The 23,884-nt window shown below is 39.4% G+C and overlaps 1 protein-coding gene and 1 long non-coding RNA gene across 3 annotated transcripts in view; one reads left to right on the top strand and one right to left on the bottom strand.

Moving 5' to 3' along the window:
* The window catches only part of ACAD11 (acyl-CoA dehydrogenase family member 11), a 110,447-nt gene extending 106,338 nt beyond the window's left edge, over positions 1-4,109 (top strand). The window contains exon 20 of one of the 2 annotated variants that reach the window (XM_072792758.1): positions 840-4,109. In XM_072792758.1, the coding sequence (XP_072648859.1) occupies positions 840-954 (115 nt within the window). In that variant the 3' untranslated portion in view covers positions 955-4,109. The remainder of the gene's footprint in view (positions 1-839) is intronic. The other variant, XM_072792757.1, reaches the window with a different exon arrangement.
* A 526-nt stretch (positions 4,110-4,635) lies between these two features.
* LOC140614021 (uncharacterized) overlaps positions 4,636-23,884 on the bottom strand; it is a 28,613-nt gene continuing 9,364 nt past the window's right edge. Inside the window, exons 2-3 of the long non-coding RNA XR_012014920.1 lie at positions 7,279-7,387; positions 4,636-4,774 (exon numbers count right to left, since the gene is read on the bottom strand). This is a non-coding gene — a long non-coding RNA (uncharacterized lncRNA). The remainder of the gene's footprint in view (positions 4,775-7,278; positions 7,388-23,884) is intronic.

Raw genomic sequence — 23,884 nt, forward strand, 5'->3', positions numbered from 1 at the left:
GCGGGGAGTCTGCTTCTCCCTCTCCCACCGCCTATGCTCTCTTTCCCAAACAAATAAAACCTTAAAAAAAAAAAAAAAGATACTAACTTAAAGTATAATTGAAGGCTAAATGAGGTAATACAGGTGCCCAGTACAATAAATGGTTACTCTTATGATTACAATTATACCCTTCACTCAATGGTGTCAACTTTTACACTGAGGGGGGGACATTGGGGTTCGTGGGCTATTGAGGAAATGACATAGGGGTTCACCCTGAAACCAGAATGATCAGACAGGAGCACATATGGCAAAGGGCACCCAGAGCCAGGCTTAGGTATGTCTTTAGGACTGTTTGCCACCTCCGCAGGGATGCCTCAGGCCAGTGACCATGTCATGTCCTGGAGGCTGGGAGTTGAACTCTCCAGTGCCCGTTACTGCACAGTCCCCATGATACCTTCTCTCCGACACTGGAGATGAGTTGGGTGCCCCACAGTTTTTCCCATCAATTTTTGACCATAAGAATGAAATATATTACCACATATTTATAGTGTATAGTGTATTATACTTCATTCCTTGTGGCTTACCTAAGATATCTCTTAGTTCTAGCAACTTCTAGAACCCTAAAGCAAACCAAGACTGAGATTAAGCCCATTGCACTGGGCCATTTAAGATTCCTCTTCCCAAAGTGAGAACTTTCAGTGGCTTACTCTCCTTGATTCTCTTTGTGCTCTTTCTCTTGTCACTGCCGTGGCAAGATTTCAAAAATGAATTGTCTTGGCTTAGAGTCAGAGTGACTGATGTTAAAGCACCATGTTCCTCCTAGATAACTCCTGCTATTCCTGCTCCTTTTGTGTTCACAGGTATGCCCTAACTCGGGCTCTGCGCTTAGCAGATGGGCCTGATGAAGTCCACCTCTCAACAATCGCAGCAATGGAGCTGCGGGATCAAGCCAGAGACGCGAAGTCCAAGATGTAGGGGGCGGCGGCGTCTCACCAGACACTTCACCGGCTCTGGCATTTGTGCCTTGTTCCAGCTTTGCACCAGTGTGAGCACAGGCTTAATTACTCATGTTCAGTAAAGATCTGAGCATCTGTTTTGATCATTGGGTATTATAATTTCAAGGGTCACAAAGGTTTAAGTTAAATAAGAAATTCTATAGCTGCCATCATTTAGCTTATTACCATGTGTTAGGCTTTATTTTTCAAACACTCAACTTGTAAAGAAATAATGAAGTAAACTGGAGAGCTAAACCATAGGCATAAACATATCTTCACTTACTGATTCCCAAGAATTGTTCCATTTGAGTAAATATTCAAGGAGTTATTGCTTGTATAAACTATGGTGGGCTTTAAGGGGTAGTTGAACACTTTGTAGTACTACCATATTTGCACTGGAGAAAGACACGTGGCTAATAGAATCACTTTAGAATTCAGAGAAGCCTTTTCCTAATTCAATAGAAAGCATTTATACATAAAATCTGATACAGTTTCAAGTTTGCTATAAAACATGCATAGGGATCCCTGGGTGGCGCAGCGGTTTGGCGCCTGCCTTTGGCCCAGGGCACGATCCTGGAGACCCGGGATCGAATCCCACATCGGGCTCCCGGTGCATGGAGCCTGCTTCTCCCTCTGCCTGTGTCTCTGCCTCTCTCTCTCTCTCTCTGTGTGACTATCATAAATAAATTTTTAAAATGAATAAATAAAACATGCATATTATGAAAAAATATTAAGAAAAAATTTAATTAAGTATACTATGTTGATGAGAACAGTGGGTAGTTTAAGCTACAAAAAGTTCTTTAATTTTGAGAAGACCTTACAAACTGTCTTCTCAGAATGCCACCCTGTTAATATCAACCTCCTAAGCAAACATCCTCGTAGCTCTTTAAATCAGTGCTGCCCAAGATAATGGCCACTGGCCACATGTGACTCTTGGGCACTTTAATTGTGCCTAGTGCAACCGAGGAACTTTTGATTGTTGAGAATTTTAATTAAATACTGATTCTTAACTCAGTTACTGGGAAACTTTTAAGTATGCTTTGCAATAACTTGGGTATGTGAATTGACTTTATCAAATGTAAATTTTATGAAGTCTAAGTACAGTATTTTGGCTGAAAATTTAGCATCCAAATTAAGAAACAGAGTAAGTGTAAAATGCATACCAAATTTTGATGACTTAGTATGAAAAAAAGGTAAAATATCTCAGTACTTTTTAAGTAGTGATTACATATCGAAATGATGAAATGCAAATATAAGGCATACCTTGTTTTATTGTGCTTCACTTTTTGAACTTCTTATAAATTAAAGGTTTGTGGCAACTCTGCATCAAGCAAGTCCATGCCATTTTTCCAACAGCATTTACTCACTTCAGGTCTCTGTGTCACAGTTTAATAATTCTTTCAGTATTTCAAAGTCATCCATTATTATTACATTTGACCTGCTGCAATCTCATGATTAAACTGGAATGGATGAGGTGCTGCTTCTTACGGATGAGCAAAGAAAGTCGTTTCTTGAGGTAAATCAAGATGCTGTGAAAAAAAAAAATCAAGATGCTGTAAAGATTGTTGAAATGACAGAGATTTAGAATATTACATTAACTTAGTTGATAAAGCAGCAGCAGGATTTCAGAGTTTTAACTCCAATTTTGAAAGAAGTTCTCCTGTGGGTAAAATGCTATCAAATAGCATCACACACTACAGAGAATTAGTTCATGAGGAAAAGAGTCAATTCATGCAGCAGACTTCATTGTCCTATTTTAAGAAATTGCCCCAGCCATTTCGAACTTCAGCAGCCGCTCCCCTGGTCAGTGAGCAGCCATCAACATCGAGGCAAGACCCTCTACCAGCAAAAAGACTCACTGAAAGTTCAGGTGATGGGGACGCCTGGGTGACTCAGCAGTTGAGCCTCTGCCTTTGGCTCAGGGTGTGATCCTGGTCTCGGGATCGAGTCCCACATTAGGCTCCCTGCAAGGAGCCTGCTTCTCCCTCTACCTGTGTCTCTGCCCCTCTCTGTGTATCTCTCATGAATAAATAAATAAAATCTTAAAAAAAAAAAAAAGTAAGTTCAGGTGATGGTTAGCAATTTTTGTTAGCAATAAAGTATTTTTTTAAGTAATCGCTTCACCCAACGTTGGGCTCAAACTCTCAACCCTGAAATCAGAGGTCCCATGCTCCACACACTAAACCAGCCAGGCAACCCTAAAGCATTAATTAAGGTGTTTACACTGTTTTTTTAGACAATGGTTATTGCATACTTAAGAGTACAGTATAGTGTAAATATAACTTTTATATGCACTGGGAAACCAGGAAATTTGTTTGATTTCCTTTTTTGCCACATTCACTTTATTGTGGTAGTCTGGAACCAATCCTGCAGCATCTCTGAGGTATGCCTGTACTGAATTAAAATTTATTATTAAACTTAATTTCATCTGTTTCTTGTTACCTTTCTAGTATGCATGCCATTGGACCATTAACTGGTAAAATTTTAAATGTTCAAGTGGAAATATTTTTATTTCTAAAAACTTTAAAACTCTTGTTTTATTAGCATACACATCACATACATTTATTGATGTCCAAAGGTAATTTAAATGTCTTCCTGGAATGGAGAGCAGACATTTGACACAGACAGACCTGGACTCTGATTCCTGTGTGTCACATGGGCCTCTGAAACATTTGCCTTTGAGCCTTAATCTCTCTGCACCTCATTTTTCTTTCCCTACCCAGGGATTAACCATTTAATCTAGAGGAGCTTTACCTACTGAGAGTGTATTGTGATAATCATTGAAGCTATGTAGAAGCACTTAGATATTTCTAAACCACAATATTTTATAAGGTTTCCTCATTTGAAGCAGATAAAATCTTACAACCCAAGCTATCGAACCTTATTTCTAGTTTTAAAAGTTGTGACTTAGAAATCAGGATGGTTTCTGAACAATTAAAATTAAAGGTTGGGGCAGCCCGGGTGGCTCAGTGGTTTAGCACTGCCTTCAGCCAGGGTGTGATCCTGGGGACCTGGGATCGAGTCCCACATCAGGCTCCCTGCATGGAGCCTGCTTCTCTCTCTGCCTGTGTCTCTGCCTCTCTCCCCCTCTGTATCTCTCATGAATAAATAAATAAAATCTTTAAAAAAATTAAAGGTTATGTCTGGTACTTAAAATTTTGTGGTAATTTTGTCCCGTATCTTTGAGGAAATCTGGTGCAATTGCTGGTTGACTTATTTCAATTCATCTGTTTTTATCTATATCTGCCATATACTCAACCATCCCTATGGCAAGTCACTCCATGTGGCCCATATTCACTTCTCTCCCCTACCTTTCATTTGATTTACATACAATGTTACAAAGAATAGTGAGGGTTGTTTTGAAAAGAAAATTCCAGTCTCCAAAGAAGGAAAAGATGAGGGATGCTTTTCCTTGGCCCATGGTGAATGAATGGACTGACTGTAAGCATGGGAGCTCAGAGCCATTTCTAGGCTGTCCTCAGGCTGGCTGTCCCTGGGAGTCACTATACAGCAGTACACCTGAGACAGTCAGCCATGCTACATGGTTTCGAAATGACAAGTTGCCCTCTTTAGTAACCACCTGGCAGGAAGACAGGAAGAAGGAGAGTTCATCAGGCAGTGTTGTACCCATCAAGACGTCTCCAAGATTTGCAGGTGGTCAGCAGCAGGGAGGAAGGGCCTCATGACAGCCTGACAGAGAAGTTTCCACAAGGCTCCACACAAAAGCAGTCATGGGAGTTGAGTAGAGCTTGTCCAGGGGTGTAGCCAGTTAAGAATCTTTTTGATCTTTGATATTTTACCTTGGAAACATAGAGCAGAAAGTATGATCATAAGCACTCAAAAAAAAAAAAGTATGAATGAATGAGCATGGATGATCCCTGATTTGTAGTTGGTGAGAGGGCAAAGCATTTATTTATATGCCTGCAGATGGAGCAGAGCAGAGCTTAAGCTCTGGCCCATGAACACAGACCTACAATGGGTTACAGGTAGCTGGAGAGGACACTGGTGCCCCAGCATAGAAGGGTGCACAGCAGTTTGGGCAAATCAGGTGATTGAAATAAGGCTTCATGAGTATTTAACAATCCAGGGGAATGCACACACTTTTTAAGTTTTCCTGCTTTCCAATCCAATCTAATCAGCCAGAGTGCTGTGACCAGCACTCGGTGCAAAGGGAAGTCAGGACTCCTAAGAAAATAAAACCACTGTTGGTGATCGCTAGAATTTCCAAGTTTCCAAATAAACAGGATTCTGGGAAGTGTCCTCACTTAATTCGGGGCAAAGACCATTTAGGGTTTGTGACCCTGCCTCAATATTTTTCTTTCTCTTTTTTTCAGTAGTTCTCATTATGTGTTTATCATGAAGAAAATTCACACACATTCTTGTGTGTGTCTAGTGTGATAAGCTCTGTGAAACAAGGGCTTTTCTCTGCCTTATCTTCACCAAAACTATGTGAACAAACAAAGGGTGATTATCCTGGACTGCTACCTCTCTCAGGACGGCACTTCAGCAGCACTCCTTCACCTGCTGGGCTGATGGCTGATGGGCAGCACTCCTTCACCACCCTGGTGAAGACTCATGTTACGCTCTTTCAAAATGAGTGAAGGTGGAGATTGTAGATGCCTCTTCCCCACAATGCCCTTACCTCTCACTTCAGTTTCTACCATTCTTTGTCCTTACCCCACATCAACCACACTGGTCTTCTGCTGTTTCTCCAGTATCCCAGATTTTTTTTTCTTAAATTAGAAATATTTGTCTCTTATTAAAAATAGGGTCCTCTCATGAGGACAGAATGTGCAAGAGAGCCTTTCTGGGTTTTCTCATTCCAGCAGGCTGAGGCTGTCCATTCAAAATGTTCCTCCCTGTGTAGGAGGGAAAGCTCTCCACCTACTCTTGGGAAATTAGGCTACTCTAATTTTACTTTTGATTATCCACATGCATGAAGAAAAAAATCAAAATCCAACTATTAACAGGCTATCTGTCCCTAGAGTACACTTGGACAGACAGGTGTACGTAAGTCCCCGTCTCCATGTGCTGGCCAGGATTAGATGGTACCCTGGAAATAAGGTGTTCCTGGCTAAAGTTCAAAGACCTAGCTCTCAGTCACCTGGCTGAAAACATGCATAGTGCCTCTCATGAGAGTCAGAGATTCGCTCCTTAGCAAGGAGTACTCTGGGTGTAGTGGGGCTGCCATCTGGCCACAGGTGGTGTCTGGCCTAGAAGCTGCTTACTCCATTCCTAATCCTTTTGAGATTCCTTAAATTAGCAAGAGTGAATGCAAATTCCAAAATGACACACCAAGTTACACAAGGTTGAAGAAGTCATTAAGGCAACAGTCCCACCAACTCCATGCACAGAACTCTGACCTTCTCCTTTCACCCTTCAGGACAAGCTAGTCCTGCCCAGCACCTCTCCTCAGTGGCAGCTTCCAGCATGCAGAAACCTTGAGCAGTTTTTACCCTCGAAAATTGGAGTGGCCTAATTAAGGAACTTTTTGTCAACTTCAAGCCCAAGGTTCTACCTTAAGCTCTTTGCACTTTTCTGTTTGCCTAGAAAGCTCTTTCCCCACCCCCATATTTTCAAGGCTTGCTCCTTTCCTGAAAATGTGACATTCTAGGTTTTTCCTTCTGTGATCATCCCATCTAAATTTCTATGCCCTTCTAGTGCGCGCGCACTCTCTCTCTCTCTCTCTCCTTACCCCCTTGGTTTGGTTTTCTTCTTAGAACTGTCACCATGTAACATATTAGATATCTTTCTTTTTTTAATCTGGCTTATTGTCCCTTTATTCCCCACTAAAAAGTATGCTTTAGCAAAGAGAGATTTTTTTACTCACTGCTCTACCCTTAGTATATAGGACAATGCTTGAAGCATGCATAATAGATCCTCAATAAATATTTGTTGAATGCATGGAATGCCTTCACCTGTAGGAGAGCAGGGATCCCAGGAAGTTTGTTTAACCTCTATATCAGAAGTATGATAACATAGGCTGTTTGCTCACTGGCCAGATTCTTAAAAGATCTCAACCCTAGCTGAGCATCAGAATTCCCTAACGAGCTTAATATAGACTCAGCTTCCCCAGCGACTGTGTGACTTCAGTGGTAACAAGGTATACCAGGGATTTCTGTGAAACAAGGGTTAGGGCAGAGACTCACTTCCTGATCAGGTCTGTCAGGGTGTTTGGCTGTAAACATGGCTAATGTGAGCAAAAAGGAATCTGTTAGGTGGGTGTGGACGTGGAAGACTAAGAATTCTGAGGATTTCACCAAGACACTCACAGTTAGGAGGAGTAACCCCTGCAGTGACTTACCATCCTCCAACCTGCCCACCATTTCTTTGTCCTTGCCGCAGGCATGTGCTTGGGCTCTAAGGAGCGTTTGGTTGGCCAAGCTCAGGTACACTTCCACCCCCAGCCTGTCCTCAAAAAGGAAGAAGAAAGAGAAACATAATTCAAGCCACATGTGTAATTTTAAATTTTCTGATGCCACATTAAAAATAGTAAAAAGCAACATGTGAAATTAATTTTAACAATATATTTTGTGTAACCTAATATATCCACATATCATTTCAACATGTAATCAATATAAAAAAATACTAAGATATTTTATACTGTCCCCCTCAAAATCTATAGAGTATATTTTAAATTTACAACACATTTCAATTTGGAGGCTAAATTTTCAGTGGAAATACATGAACTATAAAAAGTTAACTGTATATAAATTTCATAAAGTTTACAGTTGAAAAAGCATATTTACATATCAAATTGCCCCAAACATACTTAAAATTTTTCAAAAACTGAATGATCAGTTTTTAAATTTAAGTAGGCTAGAGGGAGGTCCAAGATGACTGTATAGGAAGATCCTGAACTCCCCGCCCCCCAACATGAACACACCAAATCTACAGCTACATATGGATCATTTCCCTCTGAAAAAGATCTGAAAAAAATAGATGAACTTCTGTCTACAATGAAGGATAGAAGGACCACATCAAGATGGGTAAGAGGAACAGAGACATGGTTGGCAAAAAGACCCAAAACAAAAAAACAACCACCCTCAATGTGCTGACCCACAAGAGGGTGGGATCTCACCAGACAGACACTTCTGGAGAAGAATGAAGGGTTGGTGCCCCACACTGGGCACCCCAGAATGGTGAGTCCCCAGAACATCTGGCTTGGAAATGGGACTGACTTCTTGGTGTCCCAAAATGCTAGAGGAAACTGAGATTTCCCCTCTCTGAAGGCTCACAGGCAGTTTCATTCACTCTAGACCCAGTGGGAAAAGCCAGTGGTGGAAAAGCACCTAGACTCTATGTGAGGGAGTACTAAAAGGAAAAACTGTACAACCTAAAATACTCAGAAAGGTTTTTTTAAGCATCACTGCTTTATTTATTCATTAAAAAAATGTGAAGTTCTCATTTTAATAAACAAAACATAACTTTTCTCTTAATTTTTTTCTTTCCCTTTTGTTAAAACATCAATTCTGCCTACTTAAATTAGAATGAGTTTTGCCCAGTGTCTTTAGGACTGCAAAGAAATTCAGCTCAAATGAGCTTTATCATCAATGTAGACTTCAAGGGGAGATAAAGAGTTTTTCAGAAAAACAAAAACTATAGGATACCTGGGTGGCTCAGTCAGTTAAGCATCTGACTCTTGGTTTCAGCTCAGGTCATGATCTCCCAGTTGTGGGATCAAGCCCCATGTCAGGCTCTGTGATTGGTGCAGAGTCTGCTTCAGATTCTTTCTCTCTCTCCCCCCGCACCCACACTCTCCATCTCTGTCTCACAAATAAATAAAAATCTTAAAAAAAAAGAAAAAGAGGGAAAAGTGCTTAGCAGGGAAATAGGGCAAAATCACAGGAGCGGCAGTGAAGCACCAAGATTCCTGGAGACACTATAAGAGGAGGGGCACCCAGGAAAAAGCTCACTGCAAACCACTGTCTGATCTCAGTAAAGGGCTAGAGTGCCACAACCCTCTGGGGCATTTGGGAGAAGCCAGCTGGTTACGTGCGCCAGCTCCGGAACTCCCTTTACCCTAGAGCCCAGCAATGGAAGGAGGCAGTTGTCCTCTGTTCCTTTCGAGAGAGACCTCGCTGGGAGTGTGGGTCCAGTGGCATACGGGCCCTGATCCAAGGGTGCCAAAGCAGACAAAGCTGACTATCCTCCGTTCCCCCTGGGGCAGGTGGAAGTGGGGAGGGCACAGGAAAGCAAGAATTCTCCTGCTGCTGGGCGCCCCACAAACTGTACAGATCAGTGCACCTGCGCCTGCCCCCAGGAGCATCTAGGCCAGTGTGGACGGGAGACTGCGGTTACTCACGGGGAGCTTGACTCCAGAGCAGGAAATCTGGCCAGCACCATTTTTTCTCTCTTCTTTTCACCTTGCACCTGGGAGAGGTGGGGCCTCTAGGGAACAAAGGCCTCGTGGGATAAACAGTTCATACTGAGCTCAGCACCTGGCAAGGGGTGGGACATTTCCACCCAGGCATAGACACCGGAGAATCAGTGCAGAAGACCCCTCCCTCAGAACTGCTGGAAGAACAAGGGAAAAGTGAGTTTATAAGAACAAGAAGCATTGGAAAGCTCTAGGACTGAGGGAAAATAGTATATAGAACTAGAGGATCTTTTTTTCTTCTTTCTTATTATGACTCATTTTTATATCAGGTTAAAAATTTCCAATATTTTTTTCTCTTTTCCTGCCTTAACTGTAATATTTTACCAACTCTTCATTGTTAAGCTTTTTCCCTTTTGACTTTCATATTTCTACAATTAGATGTCTTAGATATATTTTTCACTTTTGGATTCCCTTCAACATATTCAATTTAATTTTGGGAGATATATAAGATATGGTTGTTTTTTTTTTCTGTCGTTTTGTTTTACAATGGTGGAAGTTAGTACCTTCTAACGCACGACCAAAATACACCCAGAACCACGTGGAACACCGTGTTGCTTCATTCTGTGAGACTATATTCACTCTTCCTTCCCATTATGCCCCCCTCTTTAATCTTGTTTATGTTTTTGAGGTTGATGTTGGGTCCTTATATAAGTATTGCTGGTTTATATAAACTTGGGATTGAGCATCTTCTAACATACAGAACAAAATACACTCAGAACCAAGAGGATCACCCTCTAGGTCCTCTCAGGGAGACTATAATCTCTCTCCACCACCACTTCCTTACCACCACCATCCAGCCCCTCCCTCCCTCCCTCCTTCCCTCTCTCCCTCCCTCCCTCCCTCCCTCCCTCCCTCCCTCCCTTCCTTCCTTCCTTTCTTCTTTTCATTCTTGTTTTTGGCCTTGGTTTTTAATTTTTACTATTTTGTTTTAAAATTTGTTTTTCATGTTAATGGTCTTTTTGTTTTATTTTGTTCTTTTTCTTTTATTTTCTGGTCTCTGACCTCTTCAGAATCATCTAGGGTGTATTTTACTTAGGTGGTGGTTGATATTTTTGATTCAGCTCGCTTATATAGCCACTCTGCACTGGACAGAATGACTAGAAGGAAGAATTCACCTCAAATGAAAGAACCAGAAGCAATACTCTGTCAGAGTTACTGAACATGGACTTAAATGCGATGTCAGAAATTCAATTCAGAAGTACAATTATAAAGTTACTGGTGGCTCTGGAAAAAGGCAGAAAGGACCCAGGAGATTTCTTACTGCAGAATTGAGATCTAATCTGGCCAAAATTAAAAATGTTTTTAACTGAGATGCAATCCAAACTGGATGCTCTAACTGCTAGGGTTAATGAGATGGAAGACAGAGTGAATAACATAGAAGACAAGTGGAAAGGAAGGAAGCTGAGGAAAAAAGAGAAAAACTATTAAGAGTCCACAAGGAAAGGCTTAGTGAAATAAATGATAGCTTGAGAAGGAAGAATATACATCTAATTGGGATTCCAGAAGAGGCTAAGAGAAAGAGAGGACCACAAAGCATATTTGAACAAATCATAGCTGAGAACTTCCCTAATATGGGGGAGGAAACAGGCATTCAGATCCAAGAGATAGAGAGGATCCCCCCAAATCAATAAAAAATGTTCAACACCTTGACATTTAATAGTGAAACTTCAAATTCCAAAGATAAAGAGAAAATTCTTAACTTATATGGGGAGAAATATCAGATTAACAGCAGACCTCTCCACAGAGACCTGGCAGGCCCGAAAGGGCTGGCAGGATATATTCAGGGCCCTAAATGAGAAAAACATGCAGCCAAGACTACTTTATCCAGCAAGGCTGTCACTCAGAATAGAAGGAGAGATAAAGAGCTTCCAGGATAGACAGAAATTGAACCATTTACCATTCAAATGGTCCTCAAAAGAAAGCTGGGGTAGCAATTCTCATATCAGATAAATTAGAATTTATACCAAAGACTGTAGTAAGAGATGAAGAGGGACACTATATCCAATAAGAAGACCTAACAGTTATGAATATTTATGCCCCTAATGTGGGAGCTGCCAAGTATATCAATTAATAACCAAAGTAAAGAAATACTTAGATAATAATACACTAATAGTAGGAGACTTCAACACAGCACTCTCAGCAAATGACAGATATTCTAAGTACAACATCACCAAAGAAACAAGGACCTTGAATGATACACTGGACCAAATATATTTCACAGATATATACAGAACATTCCATCTGAATGCAACTGACTACACATTCTTCTCAAGTACACATGGAACGTTCTCCAGAATAGACCACATACTGGGTCACATATCAGGTCTCAACCGATACCATAAGATTGGGATTGTCCCCTGCATATTTTCAGACCACAATGCTTTGAAACTTGAACTCAATCACAAGAAGGAATTTGGAAGAAACTGAAACACGTAGAAGTTAAAGAGCATCCTGCTAAAAGATGAATGGAACCAGGAAATTAGAGAAGAATTAAAAAGATTCATGGAAACTAAGGAAAATGAAAATACAACTGTTCAAACTCTTTGGGATACAGCAAAAAGCAGTCCTTTTTTTTTTTTTTTTTTTAAAGATTTTTATTTATTTATTCATGATAGTCACAGAGAGAGAGAGAGAGAGGCAGAGACACAGGCAGAGGGAGAAGCAGGCTCCATGCACCGGGAGCCCGATGTGGGATTCGATCCCGGGTCTCCAGGATCGCGCTCTGGGCCAAAGGCAGGCGCCAAACCGCTGCGCCACCCAGGGATCCCCAAAAAGCAGTCCTAAGGGGGAAATACATTGCAATCAATACAAGCCTCCCTCAAAAAATTGGAAAAAACTCAAATACCTTGCACCTAAAGGAATTGGGGAAAGAACAGCAAATAAAGCCTAAACAAAGCAGAATAAGAGAGATAATAAGGATTAGAACAGAGCTCAATGACATAGAGACCAGAACTATAGAATAAATCAACAAAATTACAAATGAAAGAGGAGAGATCACAACCAATACCAAGGAAATACAAATGATTTTAAAAACGTATTATAAGCAACTATATGCCAACAAATTAGGCAATCTAGAGAAATGGATGCATTTCTGAAAACCCACAAACTATCAACACTGGAAGAGGAAGAGATAGAAAACCTGAACAAGCCAATAACCAGCAAGGAAATTGAAACAGTCATCAAAAACCTCCCAAGACACACAAGTCCAGCGCCAGATTGCTTCCCAGGGGAATTCTACCAAACATTTAAAGAATAATACCTATTCTACTAAAGCTGTTTCAAAGGATAGAAAGGGAGGGAATACTTCCAAACTCATTTTATGAGGCCAGCATTACCTTGATCCCCAAATCAGAAAAGGTCCACCAAAAAGAATTATATACCACTATCCCTGATGAATATGGATATAAAAATTCTCACCAAGATACTAGCCAATAGGATCCAACAATAAACTAAGAGGATTATTCACCATGACCAAGTGGGATTTATCCCCAGGATACAAGGGTGGTTAAACACTCCTAAAACAATCAATGTGATAGGTCACAACAATAAGAGAAAAAACAAGAATCATATGATCCTATTAATAGACACAGAGAAAGCATTTGACAAAATACAGCATCCTTTCTTGATTAAAACTCTTCAGAGTGTAGGGATAGAGGAAACATTCCTCAATATCTTAAGAGCCATTTATGAAAAGCCCATAGCAAATATCATTCTCAATGGGCAAAAACTGAGAGCCTTTCCCCTAAGATCAGGAACATGACAGGGATGGCCACTCTCACCACTGCTATTTGACATAGTACTAGAAGTCCTAGCCTCAGCAATCAGGCAACAAAAAAAAAAATAAAAGGCATTAAAATTGGCAAAGAAGAAGTCAAACTCTCCCATTTCAGAGATGACATGATACTATATATAGAAAACCCAAAAGACTCGACCCCAAGATTGTTAGAACTCATACAGCAACTTAGCAATGTGGCAGGATACAAAATCAATGCCCAGAAATCAGTGGCATTTCTATACACTGACAAGGAGACTGAGGAAAGAGAAATTAAGGAGTCAATCCCATTTACAATTGCACCCAAAACCATAAGATACCTAGGAATAAACCTAAGCAAAGTAGTAAAGGATTTGTACCGTAAAAACTACAGAACACTTCTGAAAGAAATTGAGGAAGACACAAAGAGATGGAAACACATCCCATGCTCATGGATTGGAAGAATAAATATTGTGAAAATGTCAATGCTACCCAGGGCAATTTACATGTTCAATGCAATTCCTATGGAAATACCACAGACTTTCTTCATAGATTTGGAACAAATAATCTTAAGATTTGTGTGGAATCAGAAAAGACCCCGAATAGCCAGAGGAATATTGAAAAAGAAAACCAATGTCAGGGGCATCACAATGCTGGATTTTAAGCTGTACTACAAAGCTGTGACCATCAAGACAGTGTGGTACTGGCACAAAAACAGACACATAGATCAATGGAACAGAATAGAGAACCAGAAATGGGCCCTCAACTCTATGGTTAACTAATATTCAACAAAGCAGGAAAGACTATCCACTGGAAAAAGGACAGTCTCTTCAATAAATGGTGCTGGGAAAATTGGACATCCACATGCAGAAGAATGAAACTAGACCATTCTCTTACACCAGACACAAAGATAAACTCAAAATGGATGAAAGATCTAAATGTGAGTCAAGAGTCCATCAAAATCCTAGAGGAGAACACAGGTAACACCCTTTTTGAACTTGGCCACAGCAACTTCTTTCAAGATACATCTATGAAGGCAAGAGAAACAAAAGCAAAAATGAATTACTGGGACTTAATCAAGATAAAAAGCATCTGCATAGCAAAAGGAACAGTCAACAAAACTAAAAGACAACCTACAGAATGGGAGAAGATATTTGCAAATGACATATCAGATAAAGGGCTAGTATTGAAGATCTATAAAGAACTTATTAAACTCAACACCAAAGAAACAAACAATCCAATCATGAAATGGGCAAAAGACATGAACAGAAATCTCACAGAGGAAGACATAGACATGGCCAACAAGCACATGAGGAAATGCTCCGCATCACTTGCCATCAGGGAAATACAAATCAAAACTACAATGAGATACCACCTGACACCACTGAGAATGGTGAAAATTAATAAGACAGGAAACAACAAATGTTGGAGAGGATGTGGAGAAAGGGGAACCCTCTTAAACTGTTGGTGGGAATGTGAACTGGTACAGCCACTCTGGAAAACTGTGTGGAGGTTCCTCAATAAGTTAAAAATAGAGCTATCTTATGATCTAGCAATTGCACTACTGGGTATTTACCTCAAAGATATTCATGTAGTAAAATGCTAGGACACCCACACCCCAATGTTCATAGCAGCAATATCCACAGAGCCAAACTGTGGAAGACACCATGATGTCCTTCAACAGATAAATGGATTAAGAAGATGTATATGTATATGTGTGTATATATATACAATGGAATATTATTCAGCCATCAGAAAAGACGACTACTCACAATTTGCTTCAATGTGGATGGAACTAGAGGGTATTATGTTAAGTGAAATAAGTCAATCAGAAGGACAATCATCATATGGCTTCACTCATACGTGGAATATAAGAAATAATGAAAGGGATTATAAGGGAAAGGAGGGGAACTGAATGGGAAACATTAGAGAGGGAGACAAACCATTAGAGACTCCTAACTCTGGAAAGCAAACAAAGGGTTGCAGAAGGGGAGGAAAATGGGGAGGATGCGGTAACTGGGTGATGGGCACTGAGGAGGGCACTTGATGGGATGAGCACTGGGTGTTATACTATATGTTGGCAAATTGAATTTAAATTTTTAAAAATGTAAATTAAAAAAAAAAAGGAAAGGAAAGAAAATACAACAGACCAAGATTATAGCAATATAGGCCTAACTGAAGAAGCAAGAGAAAACAAGTTAACCTACACCTAAAGGAGCTACAAAAAGAACAAACAAAACCCAAAGCCCAGTAAAAGGAAGGAAATAATAAAGATTAAAGCAGAAATAAAAGAAATAGAGACTAAAAAAAATAGAACAATAAAACCAGGAATGAGTTCTTTGAAAAGATCAACAAGTCATAAATCTTTAGCCACATTCATCAAAAAAAAAAAAAAGGAAATGACTCAAATTAATAAAATGAGGAGAAATAACAACCATCACCACAGAAATACAAAGGATTATAATATGAAAAATTGTATGGGAACAGATTGGACAACCTAGAAAAAATGGATAAATTTCTAGAAACCTATCACCTTTGAAAACTGAATCAAGAAGAAATAGAAAATTTGGACAGATTACTAGCAATGAAATTGGATCAGTAATCAAAAAACTAGCAAACCAAAGTCCAGAATCAGATGACTTTACAGGTCAATTCTACCAAACATTTAAAGAAGAGTTAATACCTATTCTTCTCAAACTATTCCAAAAAAATAGAAGAGGAAGGAACCTTTCCAAATTCATTCTACGAGGCCAGCATTATCCTGATATCAAAACCAGATAGAGACACCCACAAAAAAAGAGAACTGGAGGCCAAGATCTCTGATGAACACAGTTGCAAAAATCCTCAACAAAATATTAGCTAATAGAATCTAACAATACATTTAAAAAATCATTCACAACAATCGAGTGGGCTTTATTCCTGGGATGCAAGCATGGTTCAATATTTGCAAAGCAATCAATGTGATACATCACATCAACAAGAGAAAGGATAAAAACCATATGATCATTTCAAATGCTGAAAAAAGCATTTGACAAAGTCAATATCCATTCATGATAAAATCTCTCAACGAAGTAGGTTTAGAGGAAACATATATATTCCATACATAAAGGCCATATATGAAAAACCCACAACAAACATACTCAGTGGTGAGAAATTGAGAACATTTCCCTAACATCAGGAACAAGACAAGGATGTCTACTCACAAGAATTTATTCAACATAGTCCTGGAAGTCCTAGTCAAAGCAATCAGACAATAAAAAGAAATAAAAGATACCTAAATTGGTAAGAAGGAAGTAGAATTTTCACTTTTTGCAGATGACACTATCTTTAGAAAACCCTAAAAGCCTCCACCAAAAAAAAAAAAGAAAGAAAAACTAGTAGAAATGGTAAATGAATTCAGTAAAGTTGCAGAATACAAAATCAGTATACAGAAATCCATTGTATTTGTATACACTAATAATGAAGTAGCAGGAATAGGAACTAAGAAAGCAATCCCATTTACAACTGTGCCAAGAATAATAAAATACTTAGGAATAAACTAAACCAAGGGGGTGAAAACCTGTTACTCTGAAAAGTGTAAAACACTGATTAAAGAAATTGAAGACAACACAAATTGAAGACAACACAATTGAAGACAACACATGGAAAGATATTCCATGGAATGGGAAAATTAATATTGTTAAAATGTCTACACTACCCAAAGCAATCTACAGATTCAATGCAATCCCTAACAAAATTCCAGTGGCATATTTCACGGAACTAGAGCAAATAATTCCACCATTTTTATGGAACCACAAAAGATCCCAAAGAGCCAAAACAATCCTGAGAAAGAAAAACAAAACTGAAGGTATCATGCTTCCTGGTTTCAAACTTACTACAAACCTACTGTAATCAAAACAGCTACATAGTTCAATGGAACAAAACAGAGAGCCAGAAATAACCCCTGTATATATGGTCAATTAGCTGACAACAAAGGAGACAAGAATATACAATGGGGAAAAAACAGTCTCTTCAATCAATGGTGCTGGGAAAACTGGACAACCATATCGAAAGAATGAAACTAAACTACTGTCCTATACTATACACAAAAATTAACTCAAAATGGATTAAGACTTGAAACCTACAAGAAAACACTGGCAGTAAGCTCCTTGACATTGGTCTGAGCAATATTTTTTTGGATCTGACTCCAAAGGCCAGGGAAATAAAAGCAAAAATAGATTTGGGAACTATATCAAACTAAAAAACTTCTGCAAAACAAAGGAAACAATCAACAAAACAAAAAGGCAACCTACTTAATGGGAGAAGATGTTTGCAAATCATATATCCAATAAGGTGTCAATATCTGAAATATATAAGAACTCATACAACTCAATAACAAAACAAATAATCCACTTTAAAAATGGGCAGAGGGGACGCCTGGGTAGCTCAGTGGTTGAGCATCTGCCTTCAACTTGGGGCATGATCCTGGGATCCTGCAGGTGAGTCCTGCATTGGGCTCCCCACAGGAAGGCTGCTTCTCCCTCTGCCTGTGTCTCTGCCTCTCTATGTCTCACGAATAAATGAATAAAATCTTTAAAAAATAAATAAAAACGGGCAGAGGACCTGAGTATTTTTCCAAAAGAGACAAACAGACAGCCAACAGACACATGAAAAGATGCTCAATGTCACTCATCACCAGGAAAATGCCACGTGAGATATAACCTCACACCAATCAGAAGGGCTAAAATGAAAAAGACAAGAAACAAGAAGTGAGGATGTGGATAAAAGGAATCATTGTATACTTGTTGGTGGGAACATAAACTGGTGCAGCTACTGTGAAAAACAGTATGGAGTTTCCTCAAAAAATTAAAAGTAGACATACCATGTGATCCAGTAATTTCACTACTATTTACCGAAAATAAACCAAAACCAAAAACACTAATTGGAAAAGATATATGCACCCCTATGTCCATTGCAGCATTATTTTCAAGAGCCAAAATATGGAAGCAACCTAAGTGCCCTGTGATGGATAAATGGATAAAGCTGTGGTATAGAAACACAGTGGAATATTACTCAGCCATAAAAAAGAAGGAAATAAAAAAAAAGAAAAAGAAGGAAATCTTGCTATTTGTGACAACACGGACCCAGAAGGCATTATGCTAAGTGAAATAAGTCAGAGAAAGATACTGTATGATTTCACTCGTATGTGGAATCCGTACAACAAAAGAAATAAATCTCAGATTCATAGATACAGGATGGATTGGTGGTTGCCAGAGGGGAGTGTAATAAGTACAAATCAGTGATAAAATAAACAGGTCAAACCTAACCAAAGATGTAAAGGATCTATACCCTCAAAACTATAGAACACTTCTGAAAGAAATTGAGGAAGACACAAAAAGATGGAAAAATATTCCATGCTCATGGATTGGCAGAATTAATATTGTGAAAATGTCAATGTTACCCAGGGCAATTTACACGTTTAATGCAATCCCTATCAAAATACCATGGACTTTCTTCAGAGAGTTAGAACAAATTATTTTAAGATTTGTGTGGAATCAGAAAAGACCCCGAATAGCCAGGGGAATTTTAAAAAAGAAAACCATAGCTGGGGGCATCACAATGCCAGATTTCAGGTTGTACTACAAAGCTGTGGTCATCAAGACAGTGTGGTATTGGCACAAAAACAGACACATAGATCAGTGGAACAGAATAGAGAACCCAGAAGTGGACCCTGAACTTTATGGGCAACTAATATTCGATAAAGGAGGAAAGACTATCCACTGCAAGAAAGACAGTCTCTTCAATAAATGGTGCTGAGAAAGTTGGACATCCACATGCAGAAGAATGAAACTAGACCACTCTCTTTCACCATACACAAAGATAAACTCAAAATGGATGAAAGATCTAAATGTGAGACAAGAATCCATCAAAATCCTAGCGAAGAACACAGACAACACCCTTTTTGAACTCGGCCACAGTAACTTCTTGCAAGATACATCCACGAAGGCAAAAGAAACAAAAGCAAAAATGAACTATTGGGACTTCATCAAGATAAGAAGCTTTTGCACAGCAAAGGATACAGTCAAGAAAACTCAAAGACAACCTACAGAATGGGAGAAGATATTTGCAAATGACATATCAGATAAAGGGCTAGTTTCCAAGATCTATAAAGAACTTATTAAACTCAACACCAAAGAAACAAACAATCCAATCATGAAATGGGCAAAAGACATGAACAGAAATCTCACAGAGGAAGACATAGACATGGCCAACATGCATATGAGAAAATGCTCTGCATCACTGGCCATCAGGGAAATACAAATCAAAACCACAATGAGATACCACCTCACACCAGTGAGAATGGGGCAAATTAACAAGGCAGGAAACAACAAATGTTGGAGAGGATGCGGAGAAAAGGGAACCCTCTTACACTGTTGGTGGGAATGTGAACTGGTGCAGCCACTCTGGAAAACTGTGTGGAGGTTCCTCAAACAGTTAAAAATAGATCTGCCCTACGACCCAGCAATTGCACTGTTGGGGATTTACCCCAAAGATACAAATGCAATGAAACGCCGGGACACCTGCACCCCGATGTTTATAGCAGCAATGGCCACGATAGCCAAACTGTGGAAGGATCCTCGGTGTCCAATGAAAGATGAATGGATAAAGAAGATGTGTTTTATGTATACAATGGAATATTACTCAGCCATTAGAAATGACAAATACCCACCATTTGCTTCAACGTGGATGGAACTGGAGGGTATTATGCTGAGTGAAGTAAGTCAGTCGGAGAAGGACAAACATTATATGTTCTCATTCATTTGGGGAATATAAATAATAGTGAAAGGGAATGTAAGGGAAGGGAGAAGAAATGTGTGGGAAATATCAGAAAGGGAGACAGAACGTAAAGACTGCTAACTCTGGGAAACGAACTAGGGGTGGTAGAAGGGGAGGAGGGCGGGGGGTGGGAGTGAATGGGTGACGGGCACTGGGGGTTATTCTGTATGTTAGTAAATTGAACAACAATAAAAAATAAATTAAAAAAATAAAATAAAATAAACAGGTCATGGGAATATAATGTACAGCATGAGAAATATAGTCAATAGTATTGTATTAACTTTGTGTGGTGACAGATGGTAACTAGACGTACGATGGTGACCATTTTGCAATCTATACAAATGCCATCACTATGTTGTACACGTTAAACTAGTATGTGCCAATTATACCTCAATAAAAAATTAAATCAGTTAATTAAAATGAAATAAATAATTCAGTTGTTCAGATACACCAAGTGCTCAATAGTCACATATGGCCAGTGGCTGCTGTATTGGACAGCCCAGCTTTCCTCTTTAGTCCACAGTGTGAGAAGTCACCTTCCCGCCCAAATCACATTCGGTGGGGAAAAGAACTTGGGCATTATTAGTAATGGAGACCAGATGATGAGCAGCCGAAAACAACTGTGCACTATGGCAACTAAAGGAAGACAGTGATTTTATGTCTTTTGTGTTAGCTGGTGAAGGGAAAAAGTTGAGTCTAGTGCATTTCCTGTATTTAAGGAGAAAAAACCCTTCAGCACAACAAGGATAGATAAGATAGATATCTATTTTATTGAGATGGGTAAAACCACTCCTGAAGATCATTTCAGGGAAAATCAGTATTTGTTCAGGGTGGTTACAGTTTCTGGATAGAAATAAAAGGCTGGTTCTAATACTTAGGAAGAGAAGAGTATAACTCAGCTCTCAAGTTTACACAGTTAATCTATGAGCTGGAGTCCCCCCTTCCCCACCCGAGGATGGTGAGAATCAATACCTTCCTTGTCATGGGGAATGGGAGACATTTTTATAAAATTCAAAACTGTGATTTTTCCCTGCAAATTATCCTCTGAATATATTTCTCTTCTTACCCAAATATACATGCCTGCTTAGTGGCAGGGCCATCTTCATCACGTGCTATTTGTCATATACTTGGACTGATTTTTAAGACTGGTTCTGTTGACCTTTTGTTCACAGTGCCTGTTCTAGTTTTAATTTTCTTTAACTTTAAAATCTGGCTGAGTAATTCCTTGTCCATTTCTTTCACATGTTTTAATAGTATTCTCCCAAGTAAGCCATAAAATCATTTTGTTGATTTAAGAGATTGCATTGAGTTTACCTTAGGGACATCTGACGACTCTACAATCTTGAATCATCCTACCAGGAATAAGATGCGTCTCTCTATTCAAGGGTTCCTTTATGTGCCTCAGTAGAGGGCCAGACTTCGTATAAATTTAGCACATTTCATATTGAGGCTGTTCCTGTTTTGTGTTTCTTTTTGTTGCGGTGGACAATATTTTTTTCTAACATATTTCCATACATTGTATGTATAAAAGCTGCTTTTTCAAAGTTTTGATTTTCCTGATTTTACATTTCCCCTAATAATGTATCGATTTGTTTAAATTCAGCTTTTAATAAAAGGTGTACATGTCAGAGTTCAAGAGTGAAATCACCATTCTATGCTAGTTCTGAAGCACAGTACTTCCTCCTCCCCACCCTCCAATATGCTCATCTTCCATTCCCATGGGCAACCACTTAAGAGCTTTAAATTGATAAGCATGGCTATCATCTTCTAAGTAGTGCAATTATACTACTGCTTATTTCCCAGGTTTTTTGGAAAAAAATTTCACACCTTTGGAAAAGTTACATGAGTAGTATAATGAATACCTGAATGCCCTCACCTAGATTCACATTTGCTTTCTCTCTCTGCTAAAAATAGTTGCTGACATCGTGGCACTTACCCATAACACACTTGGGAAATGCGGCCTTGACAAAACACTACTATTCACATACGGTCTGTTATATTGCTACTCCTTGTTTTCTCTTTTTTAGCTTTTGCCCTCATCTATTGATTTCTGAATTTAGAAGATCCAATTGTCTTTCATCTTCTCTTCTCACCAAACATACACTCTCTCACACACATCCTGTTCTTTTATTCTCCCAATATAATCATATTGGCATTGGCATTATGGAAGTAGGAGTCAGAAGCTACCTCATCACTTCGCACCATGACAATTATTCTGCCCTTTGACTCTCCCCTCAGGTGTATCAATCTTCCTCTCAGCAGGCTGAGCACTGAGACTGTCTACTGGTTTCATCTTCTCTCGAGCTTGTTCCCAGAGTCTCTGAACTGCTCTGGACTGGTCGTGCTCTATGTCAGCTGCCAGCTCCAGTCTTGATTTAGCATCTCTTTTCACCACCTTTTAGAGAATACCTCTTTCCTTTCTTGGTTACCCCACCCTGGGGGAGAACATCTTTTAGGAGCTTCTTACAACACATTCATGGGAAGGGAAATCTGGGACCTGGTGTGTGTTTGAAAATGTTTAAATATTGTTCCTTCACTTCATCAGGAGTTTGGCTGACTCTAAAATCCTAAGCTGGGAAATCATTTTTCCCTTAGACTTTTGAAGGCATCACCCCCTTGTCTTCTAACTTCCAGTGTTGAGAAATTCAGGACTATTCTGATTCTAAGAAATGTTCTCTTCTCCTGCCATACCCTGGAAGTTTATAGGAACTTCTTGTTACTATATTGTAGAATTTCACAATGCCATAAGTTTGCAAGGGTTTATTTTCATCTCTTGGGCTGGGTACTCAGTGGCATAACTCTTCCTTTCTGGGAATGCTTTTGAATTTTTTATTTTGTTCTCCACCCATCTTAGTCAGCTCGAGCTGCTGTAACAGAATACCATCAACTGGGTGGCTTAACTTTCACAGTTTTGAAAGCTGAAAGTCCAAGATCAACACTGTTTCTGGTTTACCAATGCTTCGTTCTCACATGGCAGAAAGAGCTCAAGGGAGCTCTCTGGGTTTCCGATATAAGGGCACCACCCTCATGACCTTATCACCTCCCAAGGCACCACCTCCTAATACCATTACCTGGGGGTTAGAATTTCATCATAGGAATTGGGGGGTGGGGCACAAATCCATAACATCTCCCTTTCAAAATTATCTCTTTTTGGATCTACCTTTTTTGGATAATGGGCCTCCCTAGATGGGCCCTCTCCTGCTTTAACTCTGTCTCCTTTTCCATGTCTTTCTCTTTATTCTGCTTCTTAAAGGAATTTCTTCAATGTTATCTCAGTGTCTTCTACTGTCTCTCATTTCTGCTGTCTGGTGTTTTTTGGTAAGACCCAATTTTAATTCTCTGGGAAAAAAATTTTTTTTAAAGCGGCATCCTGTTGTTTTGTGCATGCAATGCTTTATCTCTAACAATATGAAATATGATAGCTTTCTTTTCCAGTGTTGTCTTCTTCCTTTATTGTTTTCTACAGTTACTTTTTCTTTCCTGTTTTGGCCTCGTTCATGTATAAAATCTTGACTGGAGGTATACAGTTGTTGGTATTCAATCCAAGGTCTGACTCAAAGGTTTTCTATCATGCTAAGCTGCTTTAGGAATGTCCTGGTCATATGAAGCGTGTGGTATCGTTCAGCTCTGTAGCAACTGATAACGTTTCCTGCTCTAAACTCGGGACATGCATAAATATTCTGAACTTGTCTTGATCACGCAAGGCTGACAAGACAGTGTCTGGCCAACTCTCATATTTAAAGCCAGGAAGTATGCTCCATTTCCTATCTTGGAATGCTAGGAAACTGGAGAGATGTACACAGAGGGCTGTTCTGAGTCCTGTAAAATATTCAAGGGTGAGAGTGGGGTTTGAGCTTAAGTTCTAGTTGAAGCAACTTTAGTCTGAATTTAGGCACGACTAAATATTTGTAGAATTACTTCCATATGACCTTTCTTTTTGAAGACAAATGACTCATTCCTTCA

Source organism: Canis lupus, chromosome 22 (assembly GCF_048164855.1).
Source record: "Canis lupus baileyi chromosome 22, mCanLup2.hap1, whole genome shotgun sequence".
NCBI lineage: Eukaryota > Metazoa > Chordata > Mammalia > Carnivora > Canidae > Canis > Canis lupus.